Source organism: Saccostrea cucullata, unplaced genomic scaffold (assembly GCF_032062105.1).
Source record: "Saccostrea cucullata isolate Sc308-1 unplaced genomic scaffold, CSIRO_AGI_Scuc_v1 ctg31, whole genome shotgun sequence".
Taxonomy (NCBI): Eukaryota; Metazoa; Mollusca; class Bivalvia; order Ostreida; family Ostreidae; genus Saccostrea; species Saccostrea cuccullata.
The window spans coordinates 914,712-937,083 of record NW_026918875.1 but is presented as its reverse complement, the minus strand read 5'-3'; the positions used below and the strand labels follow the sequence as shown (position 1 = coordinate 937,083).

General features: G+C 32.0%; 1 protein-coding gene across 1 annotated transcript; it reads left to right on the top strand.

The window, feature by feature from the left end:
• Positions 1 to 328: 328 nt before the first annotated feature.
• On the top strand, positions 329 to 22,368 carry LOC134273852 (UDP-GlcNAc:betaGal beta-1,3-N-acetylglucosaminyltransferase-like protein 1). Its single transcript, XM_062756076.1, has 12 exons — positions 329 to 473; positions 792 to 908; positions 3,897 to 3,993; positions 4,209 to 4,273; positions 4,539 to 4,604; positions 4,736 to 4,831; positions 6,520 to 6,615; positions 6,880 to 7,004; positions 10,633 to 10,768; positions 19,607 to 19,675; positions 21,010 to 21,084; positions 21,842 to 22,368. Exons 1-12 carry the CDS (start codon positions 462 to 464, stop codon positions 21,920 to 21,922), a joined length of 1,035 nt encoding a protein of 344 aa, XP_062612060.1. The 5' UTR covers positions 329 to 461; the 3' UTR covers positions 21,923 to 22,368.
• Positions 22,369 to 22,372: the final 4 nt, after the last annotated feature.

Sequence of the window (22,372 nt, the reverse complement as noted above, 5' to 3'; positions counted from 1 at the left end):
TGTTTTTAATTTATGAAATGCTTGGCAATCATATTTTTGGTTGAATACATTTACAAATATTACACGTTATATTGGAGTCAAGGGTGCATTTCCTTCCTTTCTTTTTTACCCCTATCTTTTTTACGTGTATCTAGGTGCATGATTTTACAATCAAAAGAAATTATTTCCTGTTGCAAATACACTCTTTTATTATCATAAAGATGCGTTATCTTATTTTCCAAATTAAAAGAAAGTTTTCTTATTCAGAAATGAGATTTTGCGTCTCTTTTAAATATATTGTATAAACCACAAGCTAAAAGAGTTCGGGATCGACATCCAATAAATATCAGTTTTGTATTTCGAATTTCCTCACTGAAAAGAGTTTTAAAGCCATGAAAGTAGTTTTACTGCTATGATAGCTGTTAATTCTTTGCCTGCAAATCTTTTGACCGGAAATTCGAAAATAAATAATACAGCGCCGTATGACAGATGTGGTAAGTGTTTATAAATACAGATTGATGAAATTTATTTTATAAAACGGAAGGAATTTTCAAACTATTCACAGTGCAGCTCCGTCGCCTCGTCACAAAGTGTCACAACATGTACTTGGGTCTTGGTTTATAAATATCTATATACGTACTAATATATAAAAGAGATATCAACACTGATAAATTAGTAGGGACTGTGTAAATATCTATAAACCAGAAACAAGTACATGTACTTTTATATTATATTGTTTTTATTTTTTGACAATTTTAAAGTCATTTTAAATTTTGTATTCAGAATATACTGTGTGGACTTTGTAATTTCAGAGCATCATTATACCTGTATACAATGGAGAGAAATGGATTGATGAATGTTTAAGGGCTGTTAGGGATCAAAATTTTAGTGGTCACCTAGAAGTATCCATTTTCAATGATGGATCAACAGTGAGTCCTCTTCTTCGTCCATACGAGTTTAACTTTAGGTAGAGCATCATATTCGAGTCCTCCTGGTTATAATCCACTATTATGTTTCCCATAAATGTCAATGTAATTGTTTTCACAAATACTGTAAACATATTACATTTAGCTGTGTATTCTTTTAGGTGCCTTTCTCTGAAAGCTATTTCCGCTAAATCCGGTACAATACTAAATGTCTTGCACATATATTCATATGTAAGAACATTAAGAAATGTGCTAAATCAAGTCTATGCTAAGTCGCTAACTTGTTTAGAAATCAAATTCCGCCAATTTGGGTCCAAATTGCTTCAATTTATTCTCTCTCACTGGTTGAATCTCAAGGTCACTGATAGCACATGTCAGATTTGCTGCACAGCAAATTAATTTTGTTGCAATTTCATTTAAGATTTTCATTAAAAGATGACTGCATAAATGTAATTTCTATAAATTACAGTGATTTTTCTACAATTTTTAAAAGGGGCCTGGGCCTTTTCAGTTGGGAAAAATTGTCGACATTTGTGTCAAATTGGGAAAAACAATAAGATTGTAATTAGCCTTCATACTGACAAGTAAAATAAAATATATATGTAAATTTAATATCATTTAATAACTTTATTTGCTACAAAATTTTCAACAAAATGGACACAGTTCTATATTTTTAATTTCTTTCATTTTTGTTCTTTGATTGTCCTATATTCCATTTTTTGCCATAATGGTAGACATAATTGAGAAAAAATCATTCCCGATTTCTCGTTATTGCTCGCATTGGAGCTGGAATAATCTTGACACGATTTACAAGCATGTATTGCTGTATTTCTCTGCAATGCTCGTATCTACAGGATGAAGAAACACTTTAAATTTCGTGAAATCAAGGAAGCTTGTTGTAGAACTACTAATACTTGCAATTTACAAATAAAGCTACGTTTAACCGATTCACATGAATATTTAAATTTTTTACGATAGTTTGACATCCACATGATCGATGTGTTTTTCCAAGTCTTGCAAACACACAAATAAACTGCTGTTTTTCGCCATTATTTTAAGCATACTTGCCAACCTCCAGCATGTAAAAATCTGGTCATGACCAGATTTGGAAAGTAAAAAATCTGGTCATAACGCGTAACGACATTCACGGCATATTTACCATGATTAAATTTTATACATATATATATATATACAAAGTATTTGTGTATTAAGAATTCTTTTATTGAAAAAGGATTTAATTTACTATGACAAAACATTCATACATAATTTGATTTAATTTACATGTTAAAAAATGAGAATTGAAGGTTTCATATTTCAGTATTGACCTGAAGTTAACTGTGCATTTTTTTTTTTTTTAAAAAAAAAGCCTTTTCAGTTTCTGCTAAATTTGAAAGTATACCAATTTCAGTTTTGAAGTTCTTTTTTTCTCTCTGTTAATTAATTAACTACTACAATGTGTTTTAAATGTGAAGTTAGGCCCACACTGTCTTCGATCACTTTATTTTATCTAGAATGAAAGTTTTTTTTCTTCCCAAGATTCCTTGATATGTATACTCGATTCTCATTATATCGCGGGTTTCATTGTATCGCGGTATGTCGCAAAAAATTGGATACATAGTCTTTATTCTTTTTATTGATGGACAATATGTTTATGTTGTCTGAATGTTTACTTTTTTGATGATTAAGAAGTATGGAACATTCGTTTGAAAAAAATTATTTAAAAAAAACGTAATTTTTCAGATTTTCAGTCACGTTTTGATTATTTTTAAGCATTAAATCTATAACCTTGTAAAAATTATACTATAGCTCATCTCTTAAAGGTCTTAAGTTTGTATATTTATTTTCTTTTTCTGTAGAATTACACAGTAAATTCAAAAATAAAAATTGAGGTCCATGTAATCTACAAGTTTCCATGTTTTCCCATACCGCGATACAATGAGACTCTCCAATTTTGGAGGTAAATAAGACTTCCTGTTTTAAAAATAGACAATAACTTAAACGATGCAAGCTTGGGATATAATTTTACACTAAAAAGTTAGTCCATAGATTGGTTTATTAATATTTTTTATGAAAGTTAAAAGTAAAAAATTGGAATAGCACTTTTTATGCAAAAGGATTAAGTAACGCGATATAATGAGACACCAGTATACATAAATATCGTTTCTCTTTTTCTTGGTTCAATCAGAGACATGTGTTTGGTTCAATTTGTTCCTGTTGGCCCTGATAACGATCTAGTTCTATCGGAAGCCATTTTAATTGACTTCAAACATTGATTTGTCAAAACAACACCCAGTTAATTGTTTACACCTGCACTGATGGTTAATCCATCGACATTGTTTACGTAGATCTAAGCTTGGGTTGTAACTGGTAGTTAAAAGTGCAACCTAATTTACGAACCAAATCCAGAAATCGGGAGATTTTCGGGTTGTTCGGCAAAAATCGGGTGATAAGCATGACCCGCCGGGTCATAAAAAATAATCGGGTTATGGGTTGAAAAATCGGGTGTGACCCGACGAAATCGGGTGAGTTGGCAACTATGAATTTTTAAGCGTCCGAATGACCAAAAACAATAGCGTTCCATTTTAGATAAGTCGTACTTAAAAAAATCAATATAACCAAAACAATACGTTTTGATTTTGGGAAAAAAGCAGTTGAATATTGGGAAAAAATCGGTAATTTTTGAGAGGGGAAAGGGCCGATATTCGGACCTAAATTGAGTGTAGAAAAATCACTGAATTAAGAAGTAAGTTCCTACTGTACATATCTAGACTTCATGTAGAAATTAAGCTGGTACAGTGTATATATGCTATGAAAAAATCTTTTATTCCAATGAGGATAATTAACATGATTTTCTCATATCATTTTCACTTCATTACTGACTTGTTTATACATGTACCTTAATGTGCCATACATTGTCAACAATACTGACATTATATTTTTCATGTAATTATTTACGTAATTATATATTTTGATAATATTTACATATGAAAGGATGGGACTCTTAACAAACTGGAAGAGTGGAAGGAGGTTCTGAAGCAAAAGTCATTTTCTGTCATCATAGGAGGTCATAGTTCAAGTCCAAGAGGAGGCATGTCTATTTCATTTACTTTTATTTCTATTTCATTTACAAAACCTACTTCTAATCGAATCGTAAAAAAAAAACCAGTCAGAAAAAAAATATTGCAAAATGAATAAAACATATTACAGATTTTTTTTCAATGCTATTATTTCAGAAAAGCCCTTGTGTTTTGAGACAGATGACAAGTAACAAAATGATATCATGTCTTTTGTCTCTCTTTAAAGTTGGGTATGCAAAGAATCGAGCAGTGGAACAGAGTAATGGGGCCTACTTGTGTTTCCAGGACATTGTAAGTTTTCTAAGCAAATGTTCCACCTTTTTGCAGGTAAAACAATTCAATTCTGTATACAGGGAAATTTTCGCCCCTTTCGCCCTTGTCACAAGTGGGTGCATTTAAAATGGGGCGAATTCAAAGAACAGAATATAAATTCTTAAATAGAACTTTGACTGGACGAATTTAAAATGGGCCAAAATTGTTAACAAGTGTAAAAGGGTGATAACATGGGGCAAAAATAATCCTGTATACAGTATTTTGTTTTCTTTGATATTTTTAGGATGATGTGATGTCCCCTGACAGAGTGTCCAGACAGTATCAGGCCGCTAAATCTGAACCAAAGAGTGTAAGTCAAGGCATCTCTGTAACAGTGGAACCAATATTTCATTTTGTTGGCAATTTAATGAAGTCTTTAGTTGAAAATTGATATTTAAAAATTCCTCTAAAGTTATCGTGTGACAGTTATCTTCTATGTAGATTATAGGAAGCAGGTTCCACAGAGAACCGGAAGGGTCTACAGAAAGGTTTACCCACTGGGCCAATAATCTGACCAGTAGTCAACTTTATTCACAGGTAAATACATCTAGCTACACTTTGAATTAATTTTACATACATTTTAAGCTCACCTTAATGAACTCGAGATGAGCTTATGCTATAGTTATCTCCAACATCGGAGTCAGTTTCAGCGTCGATGCTCCAGTTGAAGTTTAATGAGCAGGTCCATTCCCAAGAAACTATAAGCCTTACCTGGACCAAACTTGCATGGATGATCGATGCATCCAGGGATGGACACTTACAGACTCACTTCTGATGCTGGGTCTGACCTATATTTTCCAGATGAGTGACAAGGTATAAGTTTTAGGGACAGGTCCATTACCTAGTAACTTGAAGCCCTACCTGGACCAAACTTGCATGGATGATGCATCTAGAGATGGACACTTACAGACTCACTTCGGATGCTGGATCTCAGTGATATTTTCTGGATAAGTGACCAGGTTAAAGTTTAGGAGCAGATCCATTCCCAAGTAACTAGAAGCTCTACCTATTTTCCTGATGAGTCAACAAGGTAAAGTTTTTGGACTACAGTAGTTCAAAATGTTATGACCTTTTATATAAAACTTGAATGGATGATGCTCCTAAGGATTGACTCTTCCAGAATTGCTCCAAATCTTTGGACTGACAGAAATTTTCCTTGATAAGTGAATAGGTAAAAGTTTATGAAGCAGGTCCATTCTCAAGTAAATATAAGACCTAATTAAACCAAATTTGCATGGATATTGATCCATTAGGGATGCACTCATTCATTAGAAAAAAAGAAGTGATGTGATATTTGCCCTACTAAAAGATTACATTTGTGGAAATGAGCTTTGTAATCTTTGATTACCTATGTTTATACATAATATTTAAAAGAATTATTTAAAACCTTTGGACTGTATTTTATAATTTTAATATTGATAAATTGGTCAAAACTTCATTTTAAAATTAAGGTTTTATGTTCATGTAGATTTTTAATAAATGATTGCTTATATAAATGTACTTAAATGTAAGTTACAGATGTAAATAGATACCGGTACACATTTATAAATATTTGCAGTATAAAAATTGTTTACATTTAATTGAGACTGTTGAAAGAAAGTTTATGCATTTGCCTGCTGATATTTTTAAACTAAACATTATTAAGGTGTGAAAAAGAAGCTGCAGGTGAAGCCTCATTTGTCACTTAGCCAGGCAGATTCTCCATTCTCAGTCAATACAAATGTCTGTATTTACAAACTTTTTGATAAATGGGTTTTAATAAACATGCTAGTTTTCTGGAAAAAATCAGTTAGCAAGTATTTCAATTTGGTTGGCATGTGTGACAAGGAACACAGCCAAGAATTGGCAGCAACACAAAACAGCAGAGCAAAACATAAGTTGGAGGTCAAAGTTGAAGTCATCTGCAGCATGTGACATGGTTTTGAATTTCCACTGGCTAACATGCTGTGCAGTTCAGTGTCACTTGCATGTTTGATAGTAATATCCACAACAAAAACTTCATCTGACAGCTTGACATAGAAAGATAAATGAAATTCTATACAGTTATTTTATTTATTTTTTATTTCATTTAAAAAACAGAAAATACGGTGCAGGATCAAGTTTTAGATTGTTATGTAATGTGAACAATTGCTTAATTTTTCAGTCTAAGACTTGGTATTGTGAGTGATGTATTTTTCTTTGAAAATTGACACCTTTTGTGAGAAGTGGGGCTTTTTCTTTTGAAGATTTACACCTCTCATGGCCCGACTCTCATCATGCCCACTTGGTTTTGTCATCGAGCTGTTTTCAACAAAGTTGGAGGCTTCAATGAGGGTGGAAAGGTATTCAGTTTTGATGAATGTTTAAAGTAACTTTAAAATTTCTTTCAAATTTAGTAAATAAATTGAAGTTTCTGTACATAAATACCATACTGCAATTTAAATAATATTTATAAAATTTGAATGCATTATCCAGTGCTAATCTTATCATTGAAATTGTAAAAGTAATTTATAGTATGACTAATACACAAAATTTAACCTCACTTCAAAGTTTATATTTCAAAAAAGTAATTGAAATGTTCCTCATCATCTGTGATGTTGATACAGGGGGTACCAGAGGATTTGATCTTCTTCCTGCAGCACTTGGAGTTGGGAGGGGGACTATATCGGGTGGATGCAGACCTCCTAATGTACCGGTACCACCCCGGGGCCACCACCTTCTCCATTTCTGAGTAAGATAATGCCATCAGCTGATGGAAACTCATTGTTACACAATTACAGTTTTAAATTCAAATATTGTAGAGAACACTAGGGATGCAGCAAAGATTTTAGACATCAATGTGAACCATTTTTAGCTCACCTGAGCCGAAGGCTCAAGTGAGCTTTTCTGATCACATTTTGTCCGTTGTCCGTCCGTCCGTTTGTAAACTTTTCACATTTTCGACTTCTTCTCAAGAACCAGTGAGCCAATTTTGACCAAACTTGGTACAAAACATTCATGGGTGAAGGGGAATTTAAATTTTTAAAATGAAGGGCCCAGTCCACTCACAAGGGGAGATAATCAAGAAAAGACAAAAATAGGGTGGGGTCATTAAAAAATCTTCTTCTCAAGAACCACTGGGCCAGAAAAGCTGAAACTTATGTGGAAGCATCCTGAGGTAATGTAGATTCTAAATTGTTCAAATCATGACCCCCGGGGGTTGGGCTGGGCCACAATGGGGAATCTAAATTTTACATAGAAATATATATGGAAAATCTTTAAAAATCTTCTTCTCAAGAACCACTGGGCCAGAAAAGCTGAAACTCATGTGGAAGCATCCTTAGGTAATGTAGATTCTAAATTATACAAATCATGACCCCTGGGGGTTGGGCAGGGCCACAATGGGGTATCAAAGTTTTACATAGAAATTAGGGATGTCAACGAATATTCGAATATTCGAATATTCATTCGATGAGTTGATATTCGAATATAAATTTATGATTCGAATATTCGTTTTTAAGTATACAAGCATTAAAAAGAGAGAAAAACCTGGCAAGTTTTATTAGAAATTGAATAAAGTTTGTACAAAATTAAAAAAAAAACCACTCCTCTTGGATTACCTTAAAGGTGTGAAGAGTGTATCTGTTAGAGTAATTTATTTATTTGTTCACTTAATTAGTAGTATATATAGTCTTTAAAAATCCAGTACTTACAGTCAGCTTGTATTGTTGTAAGGACATAGTTTTACAGTAAACACACAGACCCCTTGTTTATGTAAATATTAAAAATCATTATCAGGAAATCATAATTTGCAAAACCTAATTGTTTTTAATATTTCACCGTTATTATTGTTATGCTTGGTATAAATTTGTAGGAGTTATCAGTGTAGACTTTACAATTTTTATGATACGATCAATAATTAATCTTTAGAACATACTGTGACCTAGAATCTTTTTAATTTTCTAACAATCATTACATTTGGGATGTATACTATTCAATATTCAATAATCAATCTGGAACATACTAAAGAATCTTTTTAATTTTCTAACAATCATTACATTTGGGATGTATACTATTCAATATTTCTTTTAAACAATATAATTGCAGTATATTTACCGAACTCCACATTAGTTTTTATTCCAAATAATGGCATAAACTCAACACTACTTGACAGGAGAGTGAATATATATATTTAATAATGCAAGATGTATTTATTTTATCGGGGCTCTAATTATATAGTGAAAATATAATTCTTTGAAAATCTTCTTCTCTGCTCCTATGTTTTAAATAAACTATTCGAATATCAATTATTGACAATTTTGACATCCCTAATAGAAATATATAGGAAAAATCTTTAAAAATCTTCTTCTTAAGAACCACTAAGCCAGAAAAGCTGAAACTTATTGTGGAAGCATCCTGGGTAGGGTTTCTAGTGTTAGGGCGAATTGTTATATAGTGAAAATACATGAATTCTTTGAAAATCTTCACAATGTTTTAAATAAAGTTTTACATAGAAATATATAGGAAAAATCTTTAAAAATTGTTTTTAAAAACCACTGGGCGGGGCAGATTATATAGTGAAAATACATGAATTCTAAATTGTTCTCTGCTCCTAATTAAATAAACTACCCGGGGGTATGATGAGCAAGGGCCACCAAAATTATGGGAATGGCAAAGTTTTACATAGAAATATATAGGAAAAATCTTTAAAAATCTTCTTCTCTTCCTATGTTTTAAATAAACTAACTGGGCCAGAAAAGCTGAAACTTATTGTGGATTTTAGCATCCTGAGGTAGTGTAGATTACACATTATAGTGAAAAAACATTAATCTTTGAATTTTTCTTCTTGGGTGTATTAAGCATGGCCACATATAGGGGAATCAAAGTTTTACATAGAAATAAGAAAGCTGAAATATACGTAATGTTGTAAATCTGCATCCTGGGTATTAATCAAATATTTTTGAAAAGCAAAGATGTTTTTAAAAATTCTGATCAGTGGGTTATGTGTGGGGTCACAATTATTGTATATTACTGATTTGTTGAAATCTTTTTTGGCCTATGGGTATTAAATAACCAAACTAAGCAACTGCTAAGTGTATAGTTATGATGATCAAAATTGTAAATGCTATTATAATAGCATCTGGTTCACAATTTTTATGATACAGTATGAAATGGTACAATTACATTTTTACACAATGCTAGTATTTGTTCAGTGGATTTGATCTTTAGTTCTTGGTTCATATAAAAGTTGGGTGTTTGTCACAGATTAAAAAAATCAGCATTTGTTCTTTTCTGTATATACATCTATTTTTAGGTCACCTGAGTCACTCAGGTGACCTATTGTTATTCGTTTTTGTCCGTCGTTGTGCGTTGTGTGTCCTGTGTTTTGAACATTTTCAGCTTCTTCTCTGAAACCAAACCAATTTCAACCAAATTTGGTATACAGCATTTATGGGTGAAGGGGAACAAAAATTGTGAATTTCATGGTCCCCGTCCCCCTGGGGCCTGAGGGGTGGGGCCTAAACCACTAAAATTAATAAAATCTTTAAAAATCTTTTTCTTTACTCCTGGACATCAAGCAGTCAAACTGTTGGCATGAATGTAATGAGCATTGAGTCCTCTACCAAAATTGTGAAGTTCATGGCCCCAGAGGCAGGGGTTCTAGTGTTAGGGTGGGGCTCTATTGATTATATAGTGAAAATGCATTAATTCTTTGAAAATCTTCTTCTGTGCTTGTGGGTATTAAATAAACTAACTAAGTACATAGTTATGATGAGCAAGAGTGCCTCTTCCAAAATTGTGAATTTTATGGCCCCAGGGTCAGGGGTTCTGGTGTTGGGGCAGGGCTCTGTAATTTGATTATATAGTGAAAATACATTAAAATCTTTTCTTTAGCTCCTGGGTATTATGCCAATGATCCAAGTATATATATTTATGATGAAGAAAGGTGCATCTAGCAAAATTGTTAATTTCACGCCAGGGTCATGCCCCTGGCATGAAATCATTCATGAATTAATGCTTTGAAAACTGCTCATCGGTATTAATCAACCATTTATGATGAAATAAAATTCATGATAAAATTTTCAAAATTTTGAAATATGTGGCCCCAGGATCAGTGGTTCCTTTGGGATGGGGTGCACAACTGGTTGTAAAGTAGAAGTGCATTTTCTTTTTCTTACTCTGATTTACCTCAGTCTAGGTATTAAGTAACTAGGGTAAGCATGCTAAGTGTATGATTATAAGCAATGGTGCCTCTTTAAAAATTGTGAATTTCATGGCATCTGGTTTAAAACATGAACTAATTTCAATTGTTGGAAAGTTGTTGCATGATACTCAGGTGACCTCTTGTATCAATGTTGCAAAAATAGTGTATGTTCCAGAGATTCTATATGGAGGATAAGAATGGAGTATGTCCAGAAACAGGTGATAGAGAAGTGGGAGACATTTACAATCTGGAATGCTGGGAAACAAGGAAGGAAGTTTTACAGATCCTTGACAACAGCCAATCAAAAGAAGGTAAGTTTTAACTCTTTTCCCCCTGTTCTTTTCCCTAATATTCAAATAATGCAAATACAGTAAAACTCAGATTTCAAGATCTTGCTTATTAGGAAATCTTAGTTATTAAGAAGCATTCTTGAAGTCTGTAGAAGACTTTGAACTATGTTGTAAGGATATGAAGAATCTCAGTTATATAAGGAAGCAAAACCTGAAGTCCTTGTGACTTCTATGTAACAAAGTTTTTAACTTTAAAATATTCTCGTACTCTTTAGCTGGAGAACATTTCTCTTGATACAGATTTTCAATGTAATTATAACATTTTTAAAAAGAGCTAAATCACTTTCTGCCAAGATTTGTAGATTTTCTGACACCAAGTGTTAATGCTTGAAAAATGAAATGTACATCAAGTTTTAATTGCATTGTTCTAAAACTTGAGTGCATAGATGTAATTGTAAAAGGGGAAAAGAAAAAAAGAGGTTTGGTGCAGATTCATAATAGCATAATGCATGTAGAATATGAAAGTTAAAAAAATCAGATAGTGAGAAACATATACAGAGCAATTATAGATTCCAGTTATGAAGACATTTTCTGGTAGTGTATAATTTATTTCATATATAAAAGTCAAAGCAAATGTTCAGAACAAAATGTTTTATATTTGTTCAGTGTTTCATAGAATTTGACATTTAACAGTGAAATTAATTTTAAGTTCAAAGACATTATATAGACATTAAAGCACAAGGTAAAAATCTCTGGTTTGATTCCCAGTTTCCAGAAGTACCATTTAAAGTACAAATAATTCTGAAAGTTAAATCATAAAAAGTGTTGTTCTGAGGCTTTTCATCAATGGATCTTTTTCTTTGGGTTTAAAATTTTTGTTCCTATTGAGAGTGTAAAAGAGAAAGATGATCAATTTGATGTTAATGGGCTCCTCATTTAAACATCATTCAGGAACACATTTGAAATCCCTTAATATGATTATATTGATCCAAGGATTTACACTTACAGGCTTTAGATGACAAGTTAAATTGACTTCATTTTTTAACAAGTTTTACCTCTGTTTTAATGAGTTTATTTGACGTGAGAAGAAAATAACATATTAGTAAAAGTCCGTACTGCTCCTTTCTAAAATGGTTGGATAAAAAATGAAATGTGTTTAGAAAAGATGCCAGGTTCAAAAGTGATAAAAATAAAAAAGATTACTACATGTACAAGTTGTAAAAGTAAGAATTTTTTAACAAATCCCAATGAAAAGAGAAAAAAAAGAGCATGAAAACAGAAAGCATCTATACATTGTGTAAAAGAGGACAATGAATTTCATCAAAACTGTTTTTTTTTAAATTTTATCAGAACCATACTGTTTAATGTCAATTTGAGTATTATCATTTCAACTGAATTTATGTACACAGAAAAACAAGATTTTTTTTGTCAGTGGAAATTGTTGTGCAGTTCAAGGCCATGCATTCAGACTCCCATTCCATGAAAAATAGAAAATAATTTTAACATTTGTAAATGATTTTAATGGGTGAAAATATCATACAGATTCTACAAAAAAACTGAACAAATCAAAATTAGATCATTTGAAATGGGCTGTTTATTCTTTGGCTTGTTCATGTTTCTGTACGACAGTCATTGGAATTTGATGCAGATAGTGAATGATAAGAAATGTCAGAACTAATAGGTTAAAAAAGGTGATTAATGGGACCTTTAAGTGTCATCTTACAGGAAAATGCTTTAATAATTGTAGTCACAAATGTAGATGGACGAATTATATTTGGTGATATTTTCAGTAAATTGTGAAAAAAATTAATATTTATTTTATACACAGACAATTTACATGGATCGGTTATGATTTAATTACCAGTTATTTAGTACCAAAGGCCAGTGACAATGAATCATGCTATTAACTGTGCAGGAGATGAGATTTTTTTGCTGTTTATCAATATGCAAAATTTTATATACAAAATCTAGTTACAACTTCAAAATTATATGCAAATGGCTTATCACGATTGAAATCTCCAGCAGGTGCCTAAGAATTTACAAAGATAATGGAAGAAAACAAGATGAGAACAATTGTATGTAAATCTCCTCTAATTTCTAGCAGGGGATATTCAGGAGCATGTGTATTTAACAATTGACCATGGCTAATATCCCCCAACATGAAAGCTCCTCCTGCGGTAAGATCCAAAAATTAGATTTATCCCCCAGTTTTAAAATTGTTGGGGCGAAACAAATGAATTGGCTACAGCGTGGTCAAGTGAAAATGGAGAGTAGATAAGTAGGCTCTTGTCTGACACCGGCTGAACTTTACCTGCGCATACCTGAACTAATGAGGGTAAATAAGGTCGTAAATTTGGTCCGGTTTCTGTCATTTTCAGGTGAACTGGCAAATAGTGTCAAACATTACAGGATGAGATAATGAGCTCTTTATAGAATCTTGACATTTTTTAAGCTGAAACTTGATGGTTTTTTAAATGTTTTATATGATGCCATTTTTTGAGAGTTTAATGTGGACTGTACAAACTTGCTGGTTCTAAAGATGTTGAACTTTCATCTTCTCTCTTGTTGGCTATATTTGTAATCTTCACTTATACACTGTACTAAATTTTTTAAAAAGTCATTGTTTTCCCCAATTCATATTATATTTTTATCATGATATACAAAGTGTGTTTGTAGGAATTTAGGATAACAAAATCTGTTAGAAATGGTCCATTAAACAAATTCTTTTTTTTTAATTAAAAAATATCCTTTTGTATTCTACTTGATTAAATTTTGATTTCTTTCTTTAATTCAACAATTTGATCGGTTTGGCCAAAGTTTATGTGTACATTGTGTTTTGCATTTAGATTAGAATGACCCCAAACACATGTTGCCAAAGACCCCCCTGTATTCAAACAATAGCAGGTCCAAGCTTAGGAAACAAACTTTTTTATTAATACTTAAACATTCGTCCAAAAACTTTCTATTGCTTGTCTTTTTGACCGCCGCTGGCAAGCTAAAAGGACACAGGTTGATAACACAATGCATGTCCATCTGATTTCATTTTAATTTCACCCATATTAAATTCATAAGACTGTTTTTATACTGTCTCAAACCAGTATCAAATGTGGAGGTTTTATATTAGAGATGTTAATGGGATGCAAAGATTGAAATTTGACGATGCGTATCAATTAGGTATTCCAACTAACCTGTCGCCTCGTTAAATTCGTTGTCGGTGATGGAACACTTTTCAAAGACACCTTCGGGCCAGCCATTGTGAAATCGTTACAAAAGAGGGCTTCTTAAATTATTTATATTCCTTATATGAAATTTTTCAGACAAATTTTAAAAGAGGGATTATAAAACTTAATACTAGGTCTCTAATCTATTCATCACCTAGTGTCAAGATTGTATTTAGAATTCACAACTTTATACAAACTATCAAAATGATGAAAAAGCATAAAATATGATGCAGAGAGGCGTGAGATATAAGGCATAGGACTTTTTGAAATAAGTTCACTTTAAGACATAGTTGATTAGAACCATTCAGTGTTTTAGGAGATTTCAAAAGAAAAAAGACTTTATTCTGACAGATTATGAAGTTGAACAAGTTTATTCTCCACAGGATTTTTTTTAAAGGGGAAGGGGGGGTCAGAAAAAAATGTTTCTGACTTGGATCTTGCATTTTAGGCAAAGTAGCAATTACAATGAAATATAATACCGGTATATGTAAGAGCATTGAATTTGAGTACTGGAAAAACGTCATGCTGATAGACGTGCATGTATATAAATTGTGTACTGAATCATGGCTTCTTTACAGGCTTATAGTGAGAAATATAATTTGAAAGCAAATCATGAAAACATGAGCCGGAGATTGTATTTTGATGAATAATAAATTTGATAATAAAGGCACAGGTATTTTTTGCATCTTTTAACATACTAGTATATTTTTGTTATTGTGAAACATGTCCCTAAGTTCATGTAAATTGTAAAATGAACTTAAAGCTCCCAAAAAATTATTTTGATATCAGATGGATGAGTAACTGCCTATCAGATAATGGCTTTATATAGAGGTAATGTTACCATGATATTTTGTGCTTTTGAGTTTTAAAATTTTTTGACATGTTAAAGATGTTTGTTTCAATAACAGTATCATTTATAGCTCACCTGAGCCTAAGGCTGAAGTGAGCTTTTCTGATCAAAATTTGTCTGTTGTCTGTCATCATCGTTGTAAACTTTTCACATTTTCATCTTCTCAAGAACCACTGCGGCAATTTTAACCAAACTTGCTACAAAGCATCTTTGGGTGAAGGGGATTCAAGTTTATTCAAATGAAGGGCCACTCTCCCAAGGGAAGATAATTATGAATTAGTAAAAAATTAATAGCATTTTCCATAAATCTTCTCCTCAAGAACCATTGGGCCAGGAAAAATGAAATACATGTGGATTCATCCTCAGGTAGTGTATATTCAAGTTTGTCCAAATCATTACCCTCAGGGGTAGTGTGGGGCCACAATAGGCAATCAAAGTTTTACATAGGAATATATAGGAAAAAACCTTCTTCTCAAGAACCATAGGCACAGGAAAGATGAAACTCATGTGGAATCATCCTCAGGTAGCGTAGATTCAAGTTTGTTCAAAACATGACCCCCGGGGGGTAGGGTAAGACCAAAATGGCCGATCAAAGTTTTACATAGGAATACATGTATATAGGGAAATCTTTTAAAATCTTCTTCTCAAAGTACTGCAAAGCCATGATTAGTGATATTTATATGGAATCATCCTCAGGTAGTGTAGATTTTTAGTTTGTTCAAATCATAACCCCCAGGGGTAGGGTGGGGCCACAATGGGGGAGCCAAGTTTTACATTAAAATGTATTAAAAAAATCTTCTTCTCAAGAATAGCAAAGCCATGATTAGTGATATTTATATGGAAGCATCCTCAGGTAGCGTAGAATTAAATTTGTATAAATCATAACCCCAAGGGTACGGTGGGGACGCAATGGTGGATCAAAGTTTTACATAGGAAAATAAAGGGATAAATCCCAAGAACAGAAAAGCTATGTTTAGTCATATTGACATCCTTATGTATTGAAGATTTAAATTTGTTCAAATCATGACCCTTTGGGGTTAAGGGAGGGAAACAATGGGGAATCAAATTCAAATTATTACGAAGTAATATATAGGAAAAAAATGTTTTTAAAAAATCTTTAAAAATCTTTTTCTCAAGAACAGCAAAGTCATATATATGCTGTATTGATATGGAGGCATTCTCAAGTAGTATTAAAATTAAAGTCCCCCCCAGTAAATTTTTCAGTTCTGATCTGATTTCTGCTTTTTCCTAGCCTTTGTGCTCAGGTGAGCGATGTGGCCCCTGGGCCTCTTGTATATTAATTATTGACAACAGGTAATTTTACATAAAGATTTATTTTTAAATTAATTTTAGATTTATTCTTAAAGTAAAAAATTAATATCTGAAATCTAAATTCTAGTACTAAAAGCTGGCCAAGTCAAGATAAACTTTAAAATCCTGTTACCATTGATTTGAAAATGCATTAAAACTAATTTTTGGATAAATCATCCTGCCCATAAATGTCTTGTATCTTGAGGAATGAGAAATATTGATGCGCAGTAGATTGTCGCCAATTGGACAGGGGGTATCCAATTTCATTTACTTTTATTCTGATCACTTCACACTGGGCATGTCTGGTCAAAAATTACTGATTCACCCCTGACCTTAGCAGGGACAATTGGCTGACCCTTTGGTCAGTTCTTTTGAGGTCCGGTAACCCAAAATCACAACCTGTAAAGTAAACCAATTAACTTCTTAATATTGGGTTAGCTTTATAATGGAGCACTCTAATGACAGTGAAATTATTTGGGGATATCATGAATTTGAGAAAAGATTTACGATTTTCTCACAAATGAAAGGAAAACATAAGAGTACAAAGCCAAGCTTTGCCCAGTGCCTGGTTTCAGGAATGATTGAAGGAACGACCAAGATGTCCGACCATCTGCTGGTCAGTGAGAGAGGCTCATATTACAAGTCTCTCGTGATCTATGGTATCTTTTTATGGTCAGAAACCATTTAAATTCTCCCCCCATTCTGCAGTCTAGCTGTCCGTTCCAGTTTATCTCACTACAAGAGTCTTTGTGTCAGTCCTTTCTCCCGCTGGAGTTTTTTAGGTCCCCCTTAAAATTGTTTTTGTCCCCATATCTAAAGCCTCCTTTTGATCTATAAAGATACCTGTAAATTATTTTCCTTGATAAGGTATTTTGAATGTGATTAGATTCAATTATCTCATTTTAAATTGGGAAATTCCAAAACCACTAGGGACATTTACCAGCATACACACATATCAACTATAATAGAGCATTGAAAAAAATCTGAATTTTTAACATTTGTTGGAATTTTGTAAGTGTTTTCTATTTCAAAGAATGATTTAAAACAAAAGTGGAATGTCAGGACCTTCATAATTTATGGTAACTTCAAAGGCAATTTACAGCAGGTGGATTTAGGTTAAGTACTGTTAAAAATATCAATTTTCCCAGACGGATGCCAAAGAAGTTATAAATTCAACTGAAATCTATAAATGCAAATGATATTTTATTTTTATAAGTTTCAAAATAAAATAAATATCAATTATTGTGATGGATATGGCAATTTTAAATCAGACAAATTGAATTCCAAAGGCACTTGAAAACACACAACTGAAGAAAAATGTTTTTCAGCTATGACACATTAAATGGCAAATAAATTGATGAGCAATTTTTAAATGGACATTTATTCAGCAGATATCATATAATGTTCCATCATTTTTATGTTTGAATGGAGTTATTTGGTGGTCATTTTATTGATGTCTGATACACTGTTCAAAGGGAGATGTGTCTCACAAAGGTTAATGTATGATTCATAAGTCTAGAGTAAATGCAACGAGCCATTTTATTTCCAATTAAGTATTGCAGTTAAAAATGGACTTCAATAAAAGCAAGTTTCGAGAATGTTAACTTCTTTGTATTTGGGAAGTTTTTACACATGTAAATGACAAGTGAACAGGGTAGCAGGGTGATCTACTCAGTACGGCATTATTATCAGCATTCATGTAACTATTAAGGTTTTAATAAAGTTTTTAAAAGTCTGAGATTTTAATGATATTGAAATTGTTTGGATTGCTTTGTTGGACCTTTTATGATGGTTTTACATTAAGAAATGCATTAGTTTGGAGATTTGGCTTTGATTGAATGTATTGAAGTGGTTTAAATATAGGTGATTGGAAATGAATTTTATTGAAGTTTTATGAATTTGTGAAATTGAAAATTGGTTCAAAAATTCATGTAAATGGTATCATTTCTTTTTATTTTTAAAATTTTGTATGATGTCCCTTTAAAAAAAAAACATCTGCTTTTTGTACATACATGTTTATGATTTTTTTTAAAATGAAAAATCAACTTCTTTTTAAGTTCTTTATAAAATAGTGAATTTTTGTTATTGCTATATTTTTTAAAATTGAATTTCACTGATTTAAATATTATTAAATGAATTTAATTTTATTCACATTAATTGATGTTTTCTTTGTATCATGCATTTGTTCTTGGTCTATCTTTAAGTGAGGGTGGGATGAAATGCAGGAATTAGACAAATAAAGAAATTTATTAATGTTGTATATTAAATTGAATGTAGTGGGTGCTTTTTTATTCTGGATAAAAATTTAAAGAAACATTTTGTACATTAAAGGTATAGTTCATCAATGGTATAGTTAAACTTATGTGGTATAGCAATATATGACCCTAGACTGTAGTCATGACCTTGACCTCAAGTTAAGACTGTTGTTTTTACATTACTTATTTTGAAAAATTATGCATTAAAGTCTGCATACCAACTACAAATTAAGAATTCAAAGTTCTAAGTTCATGTAATATTGTCTTTAAAAACTGTCAAGATAAAATCTCTATGACCTTGACCTTAAAGATTCAAGACAATACGAAACGATTGGCATTTTGTCATGAGATTTTCACTAAATCTAGAGATTTTGAGATAGTATGTTAGATTTCAAAATCACTCAGCTGTTTTTATTCCCCTTTAGAAGTTCAAGAAGAAACTTGTAACCAATGAAAGCAGATCATTTTCAGTGTCAACTAAAGTAAAAGTGATTTTTGGTGAAAAGGTTGTTTTGAAATGTTATTCGTGTAATTGTAGTCATTAAAGTTGTTCCACATCTTTTCACCGATACATAAATATTTGACATCTATGTGAAACAATTTTAATCAAATTTCAAACTGTACTTTAGAACACAAAAGATTTTATTGAGCCATGATGAATGTCACAAACAGGGTTTAAGTTGCCTTTGTTAACCCTCATTTGCCAGAGTAGGTGGTCTGATTTGTTGGGTTTCTTGTACACCTATGCTAGGACATTGTCTGACTATGTTGTTGGGACAAGTCTTACAAGGTTTTTGCCTTCTTTAGACTGACCTTTGACAGGTACTTGTCCATCAAGTGCTAAATGTATTTTTGGAGATTTACAAAGAAATGACCAACCTTGTTATTGTTTTTTATAGGTGCAAAAAAAGCAAAACATGATAAACATTTTAGAATAATATCATAAGGTTGTAAAAGACAAATTGAGGTAGCTACCAATTAGATTCTTCATAAAAAAGTAATTTACTAGTAGTTTTTTTTAAGTTTGATACATTTATATTCTATACATAATTTTTCTAAATATTTTCAATTAATCCATAGAAATATACTTTTGGTGAAGTAAATTCTTAAAAATAATTGTCCTATTGAAGTACAAGATTATATATTAACTCAAATAAGTAATTGCCTGTATACAGTTCTATTTGGGACTAGCACTGTACTTAACATCCATTTTTCTTCACAGGTGGCAGCTTTCTGTGATGTGGATCCCAAGAAGATCAAATGTGGAGTCTATACATATCATGAATCTAAGGTACAGAATATTATATCATGGATATGTTGAAGTGATTTGGATGCCCAAACCACTAATTCTTTCAAGTATTTTTTACCCTATATACATTTCCAAAAAAGGGTTCTTGGATATATTTATATAGAAGTTTTTCCTCAGTCCCATCGAGTTTGAGTCAATGAGGTTTGACTGTATTTACATGTATAGTTATCACTCACAACAGAGTTGGAGGGGAAATAGAATGACCTGCCTGCGTGTGTTTGTTTGTGCTAGTAAGATAGTGATGTGCAAAACAAAAGTGCGCAATTAACATCGGAATTGATGTCAAAGCTGCGTTGATTTATAGGTATGCTATCTGTGAGGGGATGCTCTGCTTTGTGCATGGTGCCGATTGAACTCATTCTCGACTCTGAGTGCAACAATTGTCAAACCAAAAGTAACAGAAACAATCTTCACCTCACTAAAGTATTATCATACATTTATTTTTAAAATGTTTCAGTTATGAACAACTATTTCTGCAATTTTGATTACTTATCTGCAGAAATTCCTAATTCAGAACAGCATATTGATAAAATACAGTGTAAATTGCTACAATAATGCATTGTAACATTTTCAAGAATTCAGACAGATTCCCTTTCAAAAATTGCTTCAGCTATAATTAAATGACATGATTAACTTGAAAATATGAAAGATAAAGGTTAACTGAATGACTAGGGACTTAATGGGTGTAATTAGAGATCTTCAGCCAGGACAGTGCTGCTGGGAGGTGTCAACACAAACACATTTGATCAAATTAAAAACCTATGAATCCCTCTAAGCAACAGCTTCATATTTTGCAAGGAATAGATTTGAATAGATTTATTACAATAAAAATATTCATATTTCACTGAAAACTGCAGGGGGTTGTTAAAACTTGTGATCAAGAAATAATGGCAAGAATTTTGAATAAAGCACTGGACATGTTTGAAACAGGGTTCAGATGAAAAGTTGACTTCTGCTTGGGTGATTGACAATAGCTTGCCTGCAGACTCTGTTTCTACAAAACACAATGCAATGCATTGTCATGGTGTTCAATATCAAACAAATATTTGGAGGCTCATTTCAGGAGGCACCCGATGCTGTCTGATCTTGTCCAGGGACGGCCATTGTTCTTTTGTGGAAACTTAACATTAAGAGATCAAAACGAGCGACATTTATGTCAGGGAAAGAAAAAAAATGCCAACTGAATTTGGTTAAACGTTGTCAAAATGATTGTACTAGGTGCCCCACAGTGTTTGCTTAGATCTTTCCATTATCACATGAGTATTGACAATTCATTACAAATAAATCTTTGATTATTCTTCCATCTCTGTTTACAGATGAACATAAAACCCACAGTTCCAATTGTTCATTTCCAGTCTGCCAAGCCACCATTCATTATCTGCATGAAATTGGTAAGAAATGTGCATGTCCTTTAAAACTAATTACAATTTTTACACTTGTAATTTGTGTCTCAATTTTAAACCCAATAAGGGAACAAAAGTTCCAATCACTGTCAAAATGTTTGCTGTCCAATTTATTCTACTTTAGCGCAATTACAAATATGTGTATATAATGAAGATATATGTAGTAAATTGAAGTTCTCAACCATTCGGCCCATATTCTAGTAGGGTGATTTTAGTGTGCTTATTGAAAACGAAATAATTATTGATATACAGTTGCAAAGACATAAATACATCTCTGAAAGATCCCAAAACTCTAGCCGAGTTAAAGTTCCCAAACTAAAATTTCCCGAACTAAAATTTGAACTGGAGCACTGTGCCATTTTAAGTTTGATAGAGGACAATGCTATTTTATATAGTTTGTTTTATTTTCCTTGTTACTAATGAAAAGAATTATAAGGTGAATTGTTCTACAGGCATCAAATAATTTTAAATAAAACACCCAGAATAAGATATGCTATTGACAATTAATACAATTAAATGCCAAATTTTTTTTTCAAATCAATTTTGCAATGTTTTTAAGCATTTAACTCATCAATTTAGATAAACTCATTCCTGATTGTGAAATTTCACTCAAATTAATGACAAGCATTTCCACAACATTCCTTTCGTATTAAATTCTCTTTGCTATATTGTTTCATCTTTTAAAATTTATTGAATTAGATAATCAGTAATCAAGCTTATGTTATCCATTCTGAATTATTTGCAGGGCTTAACAGGAGGAGAATTTGAGAAGAATCTGGAATCCCTGAATCTCAAAGAAGGAGTTGATTTCTTCCATTTCAACTAGGAAATCAGAGAAACAGTTTATTAGGCTGTTTGGGCAGGGCTTTCGACTTCAGACTTTATAAAAAACAAGGAGGACTGTTTCACTAAAGGGTGATTCACATACATGTGAAATACATAATTTAGGAATTGAAAATGCAACAAAATCTTAAATGATTTCTGAGAGTAGATAAAGAGATTTCAATGTGCAAAAAAGGTTGACTTCAATGTTCAAAAATTGAAGAAATTTCAATACATATACTATAGGTCCATTTGCAATATACAAATATTATTACCGGTATTGTCCTAAAAGTTGATAGATATGTTATGAAGAAGACTGTTAGAAATCAAAAATTACATTTTGCCTGACAATCATGAGAGGTACATGTATAACCTGTACTCCATTATTGGAGGAGGAAATGATGTTGGTATCTGAAGCTTTTGTAAAGAATTCAAAATACTTTTCATAATAAAC